Source organism: Narcine bancroftii, chromosome 4, assembly GCF_036971445.1.
Source record: "Narcine bancroftii isolate sNarBan1 chromosome 4, sNarBan1.hap1, whole genome shotgun sequence".
Lineage (NCBI taxonomy): Eukaryota > Metazoa > Chordata > Chondrichthyes > Torpediniformes > Narcinidae > Narcine > Narcine bancroftii.
In genome coordinates, this window is record NC_091472.1 from 82,496,747 (window position 1) to 82,517,185 (window position 20,439).

At 42.4% G+C, this 20,439-nt stretch overlaps 1 protein-coding gene across 1 annotated transcript in view; it reads left to right on the forward strand.

The window, feature by feature from the left end:
- Positions 1-807: 807 nt before the first annotated feature.
- Positions 808-20,439, forward strand: part of LOC138762378 (filensin) — a 78,448-nt gene continuing 58,816 nt past the window's right edge. Inside the window, exons 1-2 of the mRNA XM_069936145.1 lie at positions 808-957; positions 4,080-4,322. Of these exons, the coding sequence (XP_069792246.1) occupies positions 808-957; positions 4,080-4,322 (393 nt within the window). The remainder of the gene's footprint in view (positions 958-4,079; positions 4,323-20,439) is intronic.

Sequence of the window (20,439 nt, forward strand, 5' to 3'; positions counted from 1 at the left end):
AATTTTGGCACACTTTTTGACAAAATAATTGAAGACAGAATGGTCTGTGGCATTTACAATGATAATAAGTGGAAGGTGCTCCTGTGAGACAGCAAGCTGACACTAGCAAAGGCCATCGCAATGTGTTTGGTCTATGCAAGTACAGAGGAAAACAGTAAAAGGCTAACCTCTCCACAACAGCAGGCCACAAGCATCAACGCGATACAGGCGGGATTGATGAGCAGGCAATGGTTGGAGGTTAGAAAGAAGAGCCAACCAAGCAACCAAGCCACCCCACTCCCAGGACAGGTTGCGCCAATTGCGGTGGAGGAGGGAGATGTGCCTAAGGTTCGGCCAGCAGTACAGGAACTGTGGCAAATGGAATCACTTCAGCAGATGCTGAAGATCCAGGCAGCAGACCACTGCTTGGACCAGACCCAGGCAGACCATTGACCATTTGAAACTGAAGCAAAGAGGGAGCAACCACAATGATGAGTACCACGTCAATGGTCTCACCACGAGGACAGAGGAAACACAACAGAAACCTAGATAAGAGGTAACAACAAGGCCTTCATGTCCATGGAATGTCAACAGCAAGATGGCCAAGATGAAAGTTGATATCGGGATCAAATGTAATTTCATGTCACTGGGGACAGTCAACGGGCTGAGAAAGATGGAACAAGTCAAACCATGCATAAAGTCTACAGGCCTAGTGGCTTATGGAGACAGTAAAATCCAGACCAGTGTCATACAAGGACGGCTCTACATGCTATCCTTCCTCATGGTCCATGAGGATGTCATGCTTCTACTAATCCTCAGTGCATGGACATGGGGCTTGTCTCATTCAGCACAGAGGTCCATCAAATAAGTCCATCTGAGGATGATTTCTCACAGGAGATCTTTTATGAGTATGGTGACCTTTTCAAAGGTGAGCTGGGGATGGTGCCATTGATGTACTCCGTGAGACTTGACCTGGAGGTAAGACCCATAGTTCAGCCAGCACACCCATTCCAGTAGCAATGAAGGATAAAGTCAAGGCTGAACTGGGCAGAATGCAGGACTTGGGCATCATCACTCCAGTCTTGGAACCAACTGAATGGGTGTCCTCCATGGTGTCCCCCAAGAAAAATAAACAGACAGGAAATCCAACTTTGTATAAATCCGCAAGACCTCAATGAGACCCTAAAAAGACCACATCATCCCATGCACACTATAGAAGATGTTGCTGCACAGATGGCTGGCACAACAGTATTGTCAGTTCTGGTTGCGAAGAATTCATTCTGGCAGGTCCTGCTCGACTACTGTTCATCACTATTGACTACATTCACCAGCTCATTTGGTTGGTACAGGTCCCTGAGATTGCCATTTGGCATCAGTTCAGCCAACGAGGTATTCCAAAGACCTATGGAACAAATTTTCATCAGGTACCCTCGTGCCATCATAGTCAACAACTTGCTAATAGGGGGCAGGACACTAGAAGAGCACAATGCCAACCTAAAGAAGGTTCTTTACCAGGCACAGAAGGTAAACCTGCAACTCAACCCCTACAAGTGCAGATTCCATCTAAATCAAGTCAGCTATGTTGGACACCTGTTCACCAGCAGGCGGACCCGTCCAAAACGAAGACCATCAGTGAAATGCCGGTGCCAGCAGATGTGGCTGACCTGCCACGATTCTTGGGCATGGTGAACTACCTGGGAAAGTTCATCCCTAACTCTAGTGAACTGACGGCCCCACTCAGACAGTTGACCCAGAGACGTCGAATGGACCTGGCATGAACAACAACAAAGGGCCTTCGATGCCCTAAAGAAACACATGTCTTGCCTTCCAGTCCTCGTCTACTTCGACATACCTATGTGATGGTGATGCTGACCTGCAATGCCTCACAGTACGTCCTGTAAAGGTTGCAACCTTGTGTTTTTTAACTCTTAGTTAATTTTGTGCCTTTCTCTTGTTTGTAGGGCTTTGGCAAATACTAGAGCGCATCGGATGTCCCCCCAAAGTTCCTCAACATGATTATCCAACTGCACGAAAAACAACAAGGTCGGGTCAGATACAGCAATGAGCTCTCTGAACCCTTCTCCATTAACAATGGCGAGAAGCAAGGCTGTGTTCTCGCACCAACCCTCTTTTCAATCTTCTTCAGCATGATGCTGAACCAAGCCATGAAAGACCCCAACAATGAAGACGCTGTTTACATCCGGTACCGCACGGATGGCAGTCTCTTCAATCTGAGGCGCCTGCAAGCTCACACCAAGACACAAGAGAAACTTGTCCGTGAACTACTCTTTGCAGACGATGCCGCTTTAGTTGCCCATTCAGAGCCAGCTCTTCAGCGCTTGACGTCCTGCTTTGCGGAAACTGCCAAAATGTTTGGCCTGGAAGTCAACCTGAAGAAAACTGAGATCCTCCATCAGCCAGCTCCCCACCATGACTACCAGCCCCCCCACATCTCCATCGGGCATACAAAACTCAAAACGGTCAACCAGTTTACCTATCTCGGCTGCACCATTTCATCAGATGCAAGGATCGACAATGAGATAGACAACAGACTCGCCAAGGCAAATAGCGCCTTTGGAAGACTACACAAAAGAGTCTGGAAAAACAACCAACTGAGAAACCTCACAAAGATAAGCGTATACAGAGCCGTTGTCATACCCACACTCCTGTTCGGCTCCGAATCATGGGTCCTCTACCGGCACCACCTACGGCTCCTAGAACGCTTCCACCAGCGTTGTCTCCGCTCCATCCTCAACATCCATTGGAGCGCTTACATCCCTAACGTCGAAGTACTCGAGATGGCAGAGGTCGACAGCATCGAGCCCACGCTGCTGAAGATCCAGCTGCGCTGGATGGGTCACGTCTCCAGAATGGAGGACCATCGCCTTCCCAAGATCGTGTTATATGGCGAGCTCTCCACTGGCCACCGTGACAGAGGTGCACCAAAGAAAAGGTACAAGGACTGCCTAAAGAAATCTCTTGGTGCCTGCCACATTGACCACCGCCAGTGGGCTGATAACGCCTCAAACCGTGCATCTTGGCGCCTCACAGTTTGGCGGGCAGCAACCTCCTTTGAAGAAGACCGCAGAGCCCACCTCACTGACAAAAGGCAAAGGAGGAAAAACCCAACACCCAACCCCAACCAACCAATTTTCCCATGCAACCGCTGCAATCGTGTCTGCCTGTCCCGCATCGGACTTGTCAGCCACAAACGAGCCTGCAGCTGACGTGGACTTTTTACCCCCTCCATAAATCTTCGTCCGCGAAGCCAAGCCAAAGAAGTGTTACCATAGTGACTATAATGTAACATGTTGTAACATCCCCGCAGACTAATGACTTGCTCATTATTCCACGACATGTAGAGGAAGCGTGAGCATGAGAAATTTTCTTTGAATTTCTTGCATCTCTTTAAATACTTATTTGCATCTCTTTTAAGCTCGTATCTCTAAACTTTTGTATCCCTCATACAATAAATGCTTTGTTATTCATCATTATGTAAGTCTTAATGCAAAGTTATGCAAAATGTTTATCTGTTTTTATCAACAAATTAAATCTACATAAGCAGCAGTCACAGAGTTGGATTTATCGGATTAAAGAGATCGAAATTCGGAATATCGAAGCTCTTGCTTTTGGAGGATGATACTTTGAAATTAAGATACACAGCCTAGGGGCAGCATGCCTGCAGGAGGAAGACCAGTGGTGTATGCTTCCAGGTCACTTATAGAATCAGAAACAAGGTATGCTCAGATTGAAAAAGAGCTACAGGCGGTGGTTTTTGCCTGCTCGAAATTCAATGACTATATCTATGGCAGGCCAGTCACCATAGAAACCGACCACTTACATCTGGTGACCATAATAAACAAGCCAATTCATGCAGCGCTGGCGAGACTGAACTGTATGATGCTCAGGCTCCAGAAATACTACATTACCCTAGTACACAAATTTAGCTGATGCTTTATCACGGACTCCCAGAAAATGCACAGTCCAGCAAGTTGAGGAAGAGGACACTTTCAATGTGATGATGGTAACCCATATATCCTTGGCCCGGTTGGACGAACTAAGAAAGCACAATCATAAATACCCTGAGTACCTTCTTTAAGGGTGGCTGGCCGGCCAAGCAGTGCAGCCTGCCAGCAGTGGTGCAACCCTTCTTCCCGTACCGTGACGAACTGCTTATTGATGAAGGGATAATCATGAAGAGCCTAAGAGCAGTCATGCCTTGCACACTGCAGAATATGTACATGGAGATCCTGCACAGATGGCACCCTGGCGCAGAAATGACAAAACGCAGAGCAAAGCACATTGTCTTCTGGCCAGGTATGACAGAGAACATAGACGACAAGGTACAGTCCTGCTTGGTGTGCAAAAGTATCAAGCCACACCAGCAAAAAGAGCCACTGCAGTTGCACCTGCTATCCAACCTACCCTGGTCAATCATGGCTACCAACATCTTTGAATTGTGGAGCCAACAGTACCTAATACTAATAGACTCATACTCAGACTGGTTCAAGATAGACCTGGTCTGGGACGCAACCTATGCGGCTGTCATAACCAAACTAAAACGGCACTCTTTGGTGCTTGGGGAAGCTCATACACTTCTATCTGACAATCATAAATAATTTACCAGCCAGAGTTCTGCCACTTTGAGACAGCATGGGACTTCACCCACTTTACCAGCAGCCCAGAGTACCCACAATCAAATGGGCTGGCTGGAAGAGCAGTGAAGAGTAGCAAGCAGCTCATGGAGAATTCCCACAGATAGAAAACAGATGTCTTCCTCAGCCAACTTAACTTAAGACATGTCCCTCGTGACACCACGAGGGACATGTGTCACCGGTACAATGGTTAATGTCGAGGCAGACCAGGACTACCCCACTAGTGGCAAGGAGACTTCTGGAGCCTCAACCAAAGGACCCCCAGGTTGGCCCACCTGCTAAACAGAAGGCTGGAGCAAAAGAAAAGTTATGACAAAACCAGCCAACTGCTCATCCCATTGACCAAAGAGCAAGTCGTAAGGATGCAGACTCCACAAGGTTACGACCATCCAGGTATAGTGGAAATAAGCTGCAAAGAACCAAGGTCATACCTGGTTCATTTGAGGGGGAAAACATGGAGGAGAAACAGACAACTCATCCTCCCGGTAAGAGAACCATCCCCATCTCAAACCCTCCAAGACAAATAGGCATTTTTGGATTTGGCACGTGAGCCCAGGATTGTCGTTAACCCACAGTAACTACAGGAGAAGAGATAGACGATGCCCTTGAGGCTGGACAGTAGAGACAGTCAGGACAAGGTGCCCCAAGCCTTCACATTGGCAGAGGGCTATTACAAAACACATGTTTGGTGTGTCTGTAAGCCAAATACCAGGACTGAACTGGGTTGAATGTATATATTGTTGTACTAGTCAAAATTATGTTCACTGTATCATGCGGGGGGGTGGGGGGGGGTACCTCAAGAAAGGGGATGTAGACAGCCACTGTCATTGGCTGCTCTGCACCTGATGCAATCGCATTGCAGCCACCATATTTGCAACAGCGCACTGTGCATGCACGAGCACCACAAGGGTGGGTGAGTTGAATCGAGAATTATCAGGGAGCAAACTCAGCACTGTGGGCTCTCTCTCTCTCTCTCCCTCTCTCTCTCTCTCTCTCTCCCTACCCTTTTATCATGTTTGATTGTGTTCAGTAAAGTCTTTTATTTGGTTTACCTCACCTGCCTACATGACTCATTATTAAGCACACAATAACAAAAAATCACTTTGCTGAAGATTGAGAGTAGACCGACTGGGTAACAATTAGTTGGATTAGATTTGTCCTGTTTCTTATAGACAGGAAGTGCCTGGACAATATACCACATTGTGGGGCTTATGTCAATTTTGTAACTGTACTGAAACAGTGTAAATCAAGGCTCAATAATAAACATACTAAAAAAAAATCTTGCTGTATTTTTCTGAAATAATTAGATTATTTTATTGATTTGACTGGTTTTTAAATTAAAAAAAAAATAAGTTCAGGGTTAACATGTGCAGAACATTCCAATGCTTCAGATTTCAGTGTGAACTCTGGTACAAAAGAGAAGGAACAATTTAACTGAAAAGATTTATGGCAATAATCTGCTTTCAGGCTTATAATTGTCTTTAATAATGGGCTTTCTCATGTTCCACTAAAAATTGCATTCAAATTTATTGTCAAAAATATTTTCACACCTGCATACTGAAGTATGCCATATGGTTACCTAATGATAATTCACACAGAAAAATGAACATTAATTTTGTTAATATCTTTGAAATTGCTAGACACTTCAAACATTTTCATTTTTGAGAGTTAGAATTAACACAACAGTTTTGAATGTGCAATTCATAAGTTAAAATTAAAGTTACAAATAATGTTTGAACTGTGCAGATTTGCTTGAAGCCAACACAAGAGAAAGATAAATTGCAATATGGTTGTCAATCGTTTTTCTATGGTAGGGATTAACTAGTTATTGTTAGGTGAACAATGTGAGATAGAACTGGAATCAAAGTTGGTTAAAAGTGATTCACACAACTATTATACATTTGCTGGAAAATTAAAGTATTTAACTCTGAAGCAGGCATTTGTTATTTCAGTCAATATCAGAATAAGTGCCACAAGGGCAAAAAGAGTGACTCAATAGTTAAGACCACCTCACTAGTAGATCTAGTATGGTTCAGCATCTTGCCACAAATTTCATCGATTGCCTTGGCTTCCATTATCTTTTCCACATATTCAAAATCCCACCTTATTCCATTGTTCCACACAAAGATGGGCATGATAATTTTTAAGGGGAGCAATTGCCTCCATAGCAGCCCTTTCAATCTTAATATATCTGAAAAGTTCTCTTGACCTTCTCTTTTATCCAACAAGCTAGCTTCTTGCCAGTTCCTCTTTTTGCCCAAGGGATTCACTTGATCTGGACTTCTTAAATCTGTTACAAGCATCCTTCTTTTCCCTGACCAGAGCCTCAATAGTCTGTGTCAACCAGAGTCCCTTAAACTTGCCGGCCTTGCTCTTCACCCTCAGAGAAATATGCAATACCTGAATTCATGCTAACTCACATTTAAAAACATCCCACTTTCTCTTTGCCCCCTCACCTGCAAACAGCTTCTCCCAATCAACCTTTGCAAGTTCCTGGTGAATTGCTCCAAAATCAGCCTTGTCCCAATTAAGGCCTTTAACTTGTAGACTAGTTCGTCTTTCTCCATAACTATTTTAATAATGATAGAGCTATGGTTACTAGACCCAAAATGCTCTCCACTGTTACTTTAGTCATTTGCCCTATCTCAATCTCTAAGAGTAGGTCCAGTATTATGCATTCTCTTGTATGCCTCTCAATATATTGATTGAGGAAGCTCTCTTGAATACACTTAACAAATTCTACCCCAATTCAAGCCCTTTGCACTGTGGGTGTCCCAGTCAATATTCAAGAAATTAAAGTTTCCCAAAAATACTTGCCAATTATTCTTACAACTGTCTGAAATCTCTCTACATAACTGCTCTTCCAATTCCTGTTGACCATTTGTGGGACATTAATGCAACCCCATCGAAGTGATCATTCCCATCTTGTTTCTAAGTCTACCCACATATCTTCCCGAGTCAATCCCACAAGAATATCCTTTTCAATCACTGCTCATGTCTTCCCTGCAGCCTGTAGCATCTGTATTCTGGAATATTGAGCTGCCAGTCTTGCCCTTCTCTCAGCCACATTTCTAGTATTTCTAGATCCCTCTCTGTCTCTCTCTCTCTCTCTCTCTCTCTCTCTCTCTCTCTCTCTCTCTCTCTCTCTCTCTCTCACTCTCTCTTTCTCTTTCTCTCTCTCTCTCTCATACTCTGCCTATCCTTATCTCTGCACTTGCTCTCTTTGAATACAGGATTAGCTCCTAGCTTCTCATCTCTGTTCTGAACCCAGCTTCCTGCTAATCTAATTTAAACATTTAAGGAAGGGCTAGAAAATCTGCCTGTCAGAATATTGGTCCTCCTCCAGGTCAGGTATAATCTGCCCCTCTTGTGCAAGTCAGCTTTTACCCAGAAAAGATCCCAATGATCCAAGAACCTAAATCTCTTCTCCCAGCACCAGCTGCTGCAAACCCATGAGAGTGGAGACAAAGCGCTGCTCTAAAGGGTTCCTCCAATTGGTCTCTGACGCACATGCGCACACCCACACACAGAACATCGAGAGAATGTGACTGTTTATTGCAGCTTGTCAGCCTTCAGTTGAATTGCAGGCAAGATACAGACAGTTTTACAAGAGATAATGAGGTAACCAGAGTTCCTATAGTGGTGGTACCCTAGCAAGAGTAAGCTAGAGACTCTCCTTAGCAGCTGATAGGCATAAATCACAAATATTAATTTAATGTAAGGCAGGGACAATTCTGAGCTATTTAAACTGGATTGAAACTTATCTAATTCATTATATGCATGCTTCTACTCCATTAGTTTAAGTTGAATTTTAAATTTTATTTACAACACAGTAGAAGCCATTGAGACCTGTGACGCCAATTACACTCAATTAAGTGTACGTTTGGAGGGTGGGAGTAAACCAGAGTACCTGGGAAAAAGCCATGTAGTTCACGGGGAGAACATGCAAACAGCACCAGATTTGAACTCAGGTCGCTGGCGCTGAAATAGCATTGTGCTAATTGCTACGTTAACCATGACACCATGGAAATCAATTGCTAAACACTATAAATAGCTGGGACGATTTACTACCCAATGAGCTGAACACCTTTTATGTTTGCTTTGAGAAGGAGAACTCATTGATACCTATGAAAATCCGTGCAGAAGCGGATGACCGAGTGATATTTCCCTGAGGCCAACTTCAGAACATCCTTCAGGAGAGTGAATCCTCTCAAGGCATGAGGTCCTGATGGCGTACCTGGAGGCATACTGAAAATCTATGCAAACCAACCAGATGGCATGTTCGCAGATATTTTCAATCTCTCATTGCTGCAGTCGAAGGTTCCCACCTGTTTCAAAAAAGCATCAATCATCTCAGTGCCCAATAAGAGCAGGGTGAGTTGCTTCAAAGAATATAGCTCAGTAGCACTCACATCTTCTGTGATGAAATGCTTTGAGAAGTTGGCCATTGCCAGAATTAACTCATACCTAAGTATTTGCCTAAATCCACAATTGGTCCACAGAAGTGGCTCTCCACTCAGCTCTGGATCACCGAGTCTACAGCAACACATACACAAGGCTACTGGTCTTAAGAAAATGTCCTCTGTCCTCAAGAACCCTCACAACCTCTTCACATTGCTACCATCAGGAAGGAAGTACAAGAGCTTGAAGATGAACACTCAATGGCACAAGGACAGCTTCTTCCCCTCTGCCATCAGATTTCTGAATGGACAATGAACCATATCTCTAATTTTTGCACTAATTTATTTATTTTTAAATTCAATTTTATAGCAATATTTGCACAGCAATCTGCCGCAAAACCACAAATTTTGTGATGTGTGTGGAGGAGGCGTGGCCTCCCTGCCAATTGCTAGTGGTCACATGGTTTCCTCACCTGACTTCATTCAGAAGTCACATCACCTGGTGTACTTTTTGTTCCATTCAAAGATACAAAGTTACAAATTACAGGTGGAGTGTGAGTTAAGATTGGGCTCAGACCATTAGTCAGTGCACACCTTGCCATTGGCTGCTTCAAATCACCCAGTGTCCTTATTGGCTAGAGTTGTGTATCTAGCACCCACACAGAGGACATTCATTCTCTCTGCCTTGTGGTGATAGTCCCAGACATCGCTCCATGCCAGGTCACTACTGCAGATGTTGCTTGGTAGGATTGCGGGTAAAGTGCACTCTGCACTGAAGCTGAGCCATGATATTGCTATAGCTCAAATTGCTATAGATCAATACTGGCAGTAGAGCCGCCACTCTCAACTGATCAGGGATCTGAGAGCATGCGCATACCCCTGTGGATACAGTGGAAACAGATCCACTTCCTCTTATTCAGGGATCCGAGAGGGTGTGTATAACCCCTGCTTATAGTGTGTGAATATTTGCATCACCTGTAGGAATTAATAATTGTGTACTGTTTAACATTCTCCCCTGTTTGTTTCCCTTTATGATCCCTTCCCAAGTTCCCTTATAAATTGTGTGCGCATGTTCCCACACTCCCTTATAAATTGTCTCTCTTATTAATTGTTGGGTTAATAAAGTTATCTTAATAAAGTTATGTTAGATTGCAAACCCTTGTGCCCAAACCCATCTCTCTTTGAACCTACCAAACCTAACACTTTCTCAACAAAACACATATTCATGATAATAAATTCCGATTTTTATTATGATTCTAACAAGCTATCTATGACTGATCAAGCTTAACCAACAGCTGCAATATATATTGTGTATTGAACAAGGAGAAATATTACTGCATTATCTTTCAAAATGGAGCTTGAACCCTAGCACAGCAAACTAAAAATTCTGATCAAAGACCGCAGATTTACGGAGAGGTTTCAAAGCATGAGAGAGGCAGGCTGAAGAGGAAGTGAAACTCGGGGAGAGAACTCTAAAAAAAACATGGGAAGCAAAAGAAGCTGGAGGAATATTGGAGTCCTCCTGGAATGGTTGATATTCTTTTGAAACCAATAGTAATTACAGAATTACCTCAAGTCAGTGGATTGGGCGGTGTTCAAGAATGTAGCTGAGGATTTAAATGATTACACAAAGGCCATTATGGACTTTATTAAAAAAGCTGAGTGTGTCCTCAGCAAATCATTCAGTGTTTACCCCAACTGCAAGTCGGGATGAAGTGCTGCTGAGAGCCAAATCAAGGGGATTTAAGTATAGAGATCAAGAACACTGCACAAGGCGCAGTTATGACCTACAGAAAGCCATTTCCCGGGTGAATTGGATATTCCAAATGAGAATGGAAATAACAACTGATACCTGACAGCTATGCCAGGGCCTAAATGACATAACCTGTACAAATCCAAATGAAGTAGGAGACAACAAAGCTTCACTGCCAGATGAGCTCAATGTCTTCTACAACCAAATTGACAACCAGAACAAGAAAGAAACACTACGCACCCTCGCATCCCTGAAGATCTCTAACTGTCAGCATTCAAGGATGATGTGCTGGCTGCCTTCAGTAGAGTGACTCCAAGGAAAGAATCTGGTCTGGATGGATTTCCCGGCAGAGTACTGAAAACCTATACTGACCAACTGGCTAGTGTATTCACGGACATTTTCAACATCTCACTCTGACAGGGTGTGGTACCCATCTGTTTCAAACAGACCTCAATTGTACCGGTGCCCAGAAGTATATAGTAACCAGCCTATGGAGCTACAAACAGTGGCACTCACATCCACAGTGATGAAATGCTTTGAGAGGCTGGTGTTGAAGCATATCAGCTCCTGTCTGAGTGGTGACATGGATCCAATTTGTCTACATCAGCAACAGGTCTATGGTGGATGCCATCTCATTGGCTCTAAACAAAGGCCTGGAACACCTGGACAGCAAAGATGCATACATCAGGATGCTCTTTATCAACTACAGTTTGGCATTCAACACCATCATTCCCTCACAACTGATTAACAAACTCTAAGACCTGGGCCTCAGATTTCAGATTTATTGTCAGAGTACATACATGGCATTACATACAACCCTGAGATCCTTTATTTCTGAGGACAAGGCAGAATTACCACTAATTGGTAATACAGAAAATAAACTGTAAACAGCATATACATGTAAACAAATAAAGAACTGTGAACAAATAATGAATGTAAACAAACAGTGTGCAATACAAAGAGAATAAAAATCAATAAAGAGTACAAGAGTCCTTAAATGAGTCCCTGATTGAGTTTGTTGTTGAGGAGTCTGATGATGGAGGAGGGGTAGCAGCTGTTCCTGAACCTGGTGATGCGAGTCTTGTGGCACCAATACCTTTTTCCTAATGGCAGCAGCGAGAACAGAGCATGTGCTGGATGGTGTGGATCCTTGATAATTGCTGCTGCTCTCGTGAGCACCATTCTCTGTAGATGTTCTCAATAGTGGGGAGGGTTTTACTTGTGAAGTCCTGTGCTGTGTCCACTACCTTTTGGAGGGCTTTACACTCAGTGGTATTGGTGTCCCCTTTCCAGACTGTGATGCAGCCGGTCAGCACACTAACCACCACATATCTGTAGAAATTTTCCAAGGTTTCTGGTGTCAGACAAAACCTTTGCAAACTGCTAAGGAAATAGAGGTGCTGACACTCTATCTTCATGATGCCATTAGTGTGTTGGGTCCAGAAAAGATCGTCTGAGGCAGAGACTCCCAAAAAATTAAATGTGCTCACCCTCTCCACCTCTGATCCCCCAATTATCACTGTGTTTCTCTTCCTGATGTCAACAATCAGCTCCTTAGTTTTGGTGACACTGAATGCAAAATTGTTGTTGGTGCACCATTCATCCAGTTTTCAATCTCCCTCCTGTATGCTGGCTCATCACCTTTTTCAGTACACCACTGTGTAATTGGATCCTGGATTTTCTCACATCCAGACCCCAATCAATGCAGATCAGCAAGAATATCTCCTCCACAAACTCCATCAGCACAGAGATGGATACTTAGCCCCAAGCTCTCCTCGCTTTACACCTATGATTGTGTGACTCACTATAACAAAAAGACCATCGACAAATGAGCTGACCATACCCCAGTAGTGGGCTGTATAAGAAGGGTTGATTAGTCAGCATATAGGAGGGAGACTGAAAATGTGGCTTAATGGTGGACAAAGAACAATCTCACACTCAGTGATCACCAAGACTAAGGAGCTGATTGTAGACTTTTAGGAAATGAAAACCAGAGGTATCTGATCCAGTGATCAATGGGGGATCATAGCTGGAGAGGGTGAGCACATTTAAATTCCTGGGAGTCACCATCTCAGAAAACATTTTCTGGGCCCATCATATTAATGCTATTGTGAAGAAAGTGCAGCCGCGCCCCTACTTTCTCAGGAGTTTGTGGAGATTTGGCATGTCATCAGAAACCTTGCAAACCTCAATAGATGTGTACTGGAAAGTCTGCTTACTGGCTGCATCATGGTCTGATATGGGAGCACCAATATCTCTGAGCCAAAAGTCCTGCAAAAGATAGTGGACACAGTCCAGTACATCACAGGCAAAACTCTCCCTACGATCGAGAAAATTCACATAGAAGGCTACCGTCAGAGAGCAGCAGCGATCATCAAGGATCCAGATTACCTAGGACATGCTCTGTTCTCATTGCTGCCGTCAGAAAAGAGGTGTAGATGCCACAGGACCTGCACCTCCAGGTTCAGGTACAGTTGCTACCCCTCAACCTTTTCTTTTTCTTTCTTTCTTTGGCTTGGCTTCGCAGATGAAGATTTATGGAGGGGTATGACCACGTCTGCTGCAGGCTTGTTGGTGTATGACAAGTCCGATGCGGGACAGGGAGGCACGGTTGCTGCGGTTGCAAGGGAAAATTGGTTGGTTGGGGTTGGGTTTTGGGTTTTTCCTCCTTTGACTTTTGTCAGTGAGGTGGGCTCTGCGGTCTTCTTCAAAGGAGGTTGCTGCCCGCTGAACTGTGAGGCGCCAAGATGCACGGTTGGAGGCGATATCTGCCCACTGGCAGTGGTCAATGTGGCAGGCACCAAGAGATTTCTTTAAGCAGTCCTTGTACCTCTTCTTTGGTGCACTTCTGTCTCTGTGGCCAGTGGAGAGCTCGCCATATAACACGATCTTGGGAAGGCGATGGTCCTCCAGTCTGGAGACTTGAACCATCGGGCGCATTTGGGTCCTCAGCAGCATGGATTTGATGTTTGCGGACTCTGCCAGCTCGAGTACTTCAATGTTGGTGATGAAGTCATTCCAATGAATGTTGAGGATGGAGCGGAGACAGCATTGATGGAAGCGTTCTAGGAGCCGTGGGTGATGCCAGTAGAGGACCCATGATTCAGAGCCGAACAGGAGCGTGGGTATGACCACGGCTCTGTACACGCTGATCTTTATGTGTTTCTTCAGGTGGTTGTTTTTCCAGACTCTTTTGTGTAGTCTTCCAAAGGCACTATTTGCCTTGGCGAGTCTGTTGTCTATCTCTTTGTCGATCCTTGCATCAGATGAAATGGTGCAGCCAAGGTAGGTAAACTGGTTGACTGTTTTGAGTTCTGTGTGCCCAATGGAGATGTGGGGGTGCTGGTAGTCATGGTGGGGAGCTGGCTGATGGAGGACCTTAGTTTTCTTCAGGCTGACTTCCAGGCCAAACATTTTGGCATTTTCCGCAACTTGAGCAACTTGTCCGTGAACTACTCTTTGCAGACGATGCCGCTTTAGTTGCCCTTCAGAGCCAGCTCTCCAGCGCATGACCCCTCAACCATCAGATTCCTAAATAACAGGCTCATTCAGAGACTAATTTAAGGACTCTTACTTTGCTCTTTATTTATTACCGAATATTTTTTTTCTGTATCTGCACTGTTAATTTGTTTACATTTATTTCTTTTGGATTTTTAATTTTTTTTATTTTCCACACTGTGAACCATATCAACCAAAATACATACAAACATTTCCCTCTTAAATATACGCAGTGGCATTTTCTCCCCATTCCCCCCCCCCCACCTTCCATCCCCCTTTCCAACCCCCTCCAAAACCAATAAACATTCAACATATACAATACAATAAAACTATTAAACAATGTCATCACACAATGAAAAATAAACAAGAAAAATGTATCATCTACTTTTACACACTGGATCAAGTCATTTTATCTTCTTATCATTATAGGGGGTGGAGGTCTGAGGCAAGCCCTCTCTGTTATGTTCCATAACAGGCTCCCAAATTTGTTCAAATAATGTGACTTTATTTTTTAAATTATATGTTATTTTTTTCCAAAGGAATACATTACTTTCTTGAGTACAGTTTACAGTAACCGATAACTAGAAATTATGCCTGATCCGCAGGCCAAAGAATCCCAGAGCTGTATGTGATGTCATGCATGCACTCTGACAATAAATTTTAACTTTGAACTTTTGAAATTTTGCTTTGGAGCCTGAGGATTCAGAGGCTGTTTGGATCAGTCTGAGTTTGTGGACAGAATTTCACAGAGCAAATGTTCTTCAGCATTTCCTGATAAACCATTCCCTTCACCTTCACACCACTCTTATAACAACCTTCTCAATCTGGCAGCTGACTAAGTCTCCACAAAGACATATGTTGGCATCTTAGCCAATGTGAAGGAACCAGAATGGAAAGATTACAAATACAGAATATACACAGATTCTGTTCATTGCACCTGATGTTTTGTTTTCTCATGGAGATACAAGATCAAAATTCTAACTATTTACAGGATTGAAAAAAATACCTTGAACTGTCAAGATTATAATTTATAAGGGCTTTAATTTAATTGCCTTGCCTGTCAGGAAACTGGGTCTGTGGGGAACAATTCAAGTAGAGCAAATGTGATTGATAGTTCTATCTTCCTTTTTTGATTTTAATTGCCAAAATGTTTCCTTCCCCTTTTCACTTTGAGCAGGGATCTGGCATGAAGGAATCTGACTCTTGATTTAAATATACTGATCAGATCCAGTAATTTTTCTTAAGTTGGAATAGGCGGGCAGCATGGACTCCCTTACCTCATTCACAGTTTGGATTAAACTTCAGGGAGTTGGAACAGGAGCAGTAAGAAACCCAGAAAATATACCCAGTATGCTATCCATTCCACACCAGAAATCATGGTAAAACCTTCCACTGATGTCCAGACTATCCCTCTTTCAACCAATCATTGCTGTACCAGACAAGACTGATCATTTGTCCAGTTGTACCAGCCATGTCTGCACTGACAGCCTTTCACATTTTCTCTGAGAAAACACTGTAGGTGGAATCTAGTGAGTTGAATGTATTGCAGTTGTAAAAGAATGTTTTGGCTCATTTCTGCTCCACTGATGATGAGAGGAATAAGAACTGAGCTCGCCAGAGGAAGTGGTAGTAGTAAGTACAAATAGCATGCTTAAAGGACATTTAGAGATGTGCATTGATAAGACAGTGATGCACCCTCAATAATTAACATAAGGCTGAGTAATGAAACAATCAGGCTTTTAATAGCTGAAGTCCGGAACACTATCAAACAACCACCCACCTCCTTGACTGATCAGAGCAAAAGGAAAGGGGCAGCCTGCAAGGGGCTATGGGGAGAATTGGTCTCAGGAGACGTGTCCAGTTGAAAGCAGCCAATCACAGTGTAACAGTGGTTTGCCACAGAGAGACTTCGAGGAATATGGACCAAATGCCAGTAAATGAGACTGGTTTGGTCAGCATGGACAAGTTGGGCTGAAGAAACTGATTCTGTGCTGTGAACCTCTATGACTCAATGTCTTTATAATGTTCACAGTTTGCCAGGAGCAGGCTGAGGATGCGCAAGGGCCAATTTTGTTGATGTCTTGGCTTCTGGTAAAGATTGTCTCCCGCCCAAAAATAAGTTAATGCCAATTCACAGGTTGGAATAATAAAGAAACAATATAACATTCATAAGAATCATCAACAATAAACAGTTTTTTCCCCATTCTTTATGTTCCAGCTCAAAAAGAACATTGAAAAGATTTATTGTACACTCGAGGGGATTTCAGGGGTCAGCAGTGATTATTGTTTATTAAGCACAGGCAAATATTGCAGATAAAGACTGTTCTTGTTCAAGCCTACCAATAGCATTTTCTGTGTGGTTTTATCATAGAAAAATATAACCTGGCAGTCATCCAAGCATAAAAAATGTCGAAGTGCAGGACATAATAGGGTCACTTACCAGAAACTTGACCAAAGATACATTTTTCAAGGGAAAGTTTAAAAGGAAGTAGCCGGTAGTGGTGAGGTGGGTGCTAGGATGGTGGTTAGAATGGTGCTAGGATTTTATTTTGGACATGCTGTACGGTAACAGGCCCTACTGGCCCACGAGCCCATGCTTCCCAATTACACCCAATGAAGCTACAACCCCTGTACGTTTTGAAGGGTGGGAGGAAACCAGAGTCCCTGGAGGAAACCAATGTAGACACAGAAAAAATGTACAAACTCCTTACAGACAGCGTCATATTCAAACCCAGGTCGCTGGTGTTGTAACAGCGTTGTGCTAACTGCTGCATTGTACATGCCGTTGATTTTAGAGAAAGAATTTCAGAGGATGCTGGCATTGACATATATATTATTGTATTAAATCTATGATCTTAAGGTACAGACATCTAATTATGAATGCCAGGAGGCAGTGCATTTATACTTCATTCAAAATGGATGTGAGTGCATAAGAAAGAACAGCAGAAATAGAGTCATATTCATGTATGTTAGCTTTGAACAGGCCCTCCAGCCCAACTCGTCCACGCTGACTAACTTGGCATTCTGGCCTAGTTTAAAATAGTCTATTTCCTTCAATTCCCTTCATGTTTGTATATAGTACTTATTCAAATGTCATTTTAAATGTCTCTATTGCGCCAGTTTGTACAGTTTCCTCTGGCAGATGGTTCCAGATAAGGATTACCATGTGCGTGAAAAAAAAATACCAGTCAATCTCCTCAAAATGCTTTCCTTTCAATCCCAAACATATTCCCTTAGGTTAGAATTATGTACCAAAATTCAAATAAAAGTTCAGATTTATTGTCAGAGTACATATGTGACATCACATACAACCTTGAGGTTCTTTTTCCTGAGGGCCAGGCAGAATTTTTATTTATTGGTAGTGGTAAAAACTGTACTCAAGGAAAGATATGCATACAAAAGAGAGAAATGTCAACAAAAAGAAATGTAAACAAAGTGACTGTGCAATACCAAACAAAATATTCAGTAATAAATCATGTGCAAAGTATGAGTCCTTAAACAAGTCTGATTGAGTTTGTTGTCTAGAAATCTGATGGTAGAGGGGTAGCAACTGTTCCTGAACCTGCTGGTATGAGCCCTTTGACACCTATACCTCTTTCCTGATGGCAGCAGCGAGAACAGAGCATGTCCTGGGTGACGTGGATCCTTGATGATCGCTGCTGCTCTCCGGCAGCAGCCTTCCATGTAAATTTTCTCGATGGAGTGTTTTGCCTGTGATGTACTGGCTATGTCCACTACTTTTTGCAGGGCTTTCAGCTCAGAGGTTTTGGTGCTGCAGTGGATCAGCACACTTTCCACTACACATCTGTAGAAATTTTCCAAGGTTTTCGATGTCATACCTAATTTTCACAAACTCCCAACTCCTGGGAAAAAGACTATGGGCATTTATTCTCATGCTCACAATAATGTTGTCAAATTCTATCAGATCACCCCTGAGCCATCTTTGTTCTCGGAAATAATGACCCAGCCTATCAAATTTCCCTCATTATTCAAACTCTATACTCATAGCACTATACCGGAGAAATTCCTTTGCACTTCTTCCAACTTATTGATGTCATAAAGTCTCAGTCAAGAGAAAGTCTCAGTCAAGAGAAAGTCTCAGTCAAGAGAAAGTCTCAGTCAAGAGAATGTCTGAATACCATTTCCAGATAATCAAAAAAGGGAAATGCATTTAATGATGACTTCATATCAGGGTTTGCTGGGAGATAACAGAGAGGTGAGCAAATAGACTGATAGAGCATGTTTAATACAGCAACACATCCACTGATGTCACAAAGCTGCATCAAATAATTTTAAAGCAGATAATTAAAACACCTTCATAACATTAGATAATCAAGCAGTTATAGGAAGGAAGGAGATTAAAACAATATTTATCAGCAGTAACAATAATCTAGACAAACTAAAGGGCTGAGAGGTTTCCTGGAATTGATGGCCTGTATCCGAGGGTGATAAAGGAAGGGAACCACAGAGAGTGGAACCCACTTCACATATGCAACAGTAATCTTAAACTTACTTGAATGTACTATAACTAAAATAAACAATATAAAGATAGGTTATTTAGTAATAATAATGAGTTTTTTTATTATAATACCAATAAGTACAATGTACACATGCACTGAAATTCTTACTTGATGCAGCCATACATAACTACATCAACTACAACAGTATACATTAAGATACCTCAGTATGAGAGTATGGAAAGAAATCATAAATATAAAGGATTGATAAGATTGATAAAAAAATATTCATAGTTACTATGAGAAAATATTTCAATAGTGCAGATGGATCTTCTTGTGGTCTCAGGGTAGTTTACGATATATGTATTAAAGAGAGGTTCAAGAGCTTGATAACCATTGGACTTCAGGCTTCTGTGCCAGTGAGATGGCATTCATCACTGACCCATTGTGCTGATAGGCGAATGAAAGTGGGTCCAGTTCTTTCCTGAGACAGGTGTCAATCTGCTCCAAAACCAATGTCTCAAAGTGTTTCATCACAGTCGAAGAAAGTTCCACTGGCCGATAGTCATTAAGGCAGGTCACCTTCCTCTTCTTGGGTATCATTATAATGGATGTCCTTTTGAAGCAGGTGGCGAGTGTAGACTATAACTTGCCAGGTTAGGTGAGTGGATAAGAAGTTGGCAGGTAGAGTATATTCTCAAAAAAAGTGATGTTTGGAAGAATTAACAAAAAGGAATGAAACAGCAAAACCTTTCAGTACAAAGATACATGACTGCACTCGTGGATGAAATAAAAATAATTGTCATGTAGGCACAGCAAGTAATTAGATAGGCTAAAGATATATTGACCTTTAAGCTTGGAGTATAAAGGATTTGATGCAACTCAAATGGATATCTGCAGTAATGTTCAATTAATGTAAGAGTAAAGGAAATAGCTTTTGAAAATTACCAAGTGGAATTGAAATTTAATTCATTCATATTTTAGAGAATTTCTTCATTTCCATATTTAGGGGAGGGATCTTTGTATTGGAAGCAATGCAAAAAAGTTCTTAAGGTTGATTAGTGTAAAATGGCTGAGAGTAACTTAATCGTCCAGTTTACTGTTCTCCAACTTGTATTCCCATTAAAGTAGACATTCTTTTCTCAGTTCCATGCACTAAATCCACAAAAGAAAATCTTATGAGCGCTGAACATGTGAATAAGAAAGTACGTCTATCCCAATGATTTCACAAGTTGGTGCCATCTTACACCAGCAGTCAATTATAAATATTAAAAAATTGGATATAGCTCTAGTGTGTGTATCTATCAAGCAGAAAATAATGTATTACCTTTGAACAAAGGAAAAGAAAAAGAAAATCCATGGCAGAGAAAAAGTTATGGAGATTTCTTCAAAACTGATACACTAATGGTGAAGCTATAAATTTTTCTAAAGACAGGCATGAGACAATCCTCCAATCAAGTTCAAGTTCAAGTTTATTATTATCATACAATTGTAGAGGTGTTTTGTTCTCAGTGTAAAAGCATGCAAATGCATCACAAGATCATGAGATCACAAGATAAAGAAACAGAAGTAGGCTATTCAGCCCATCGAGTCTGCTCTGAAACTTCATCCTGAGCTAAACCATTCTCACATCTAGTTCCAAATTCTGGCTTTTTTTCCATATCCCTTTATATCCTGACTAATTAGATGCCTATCAA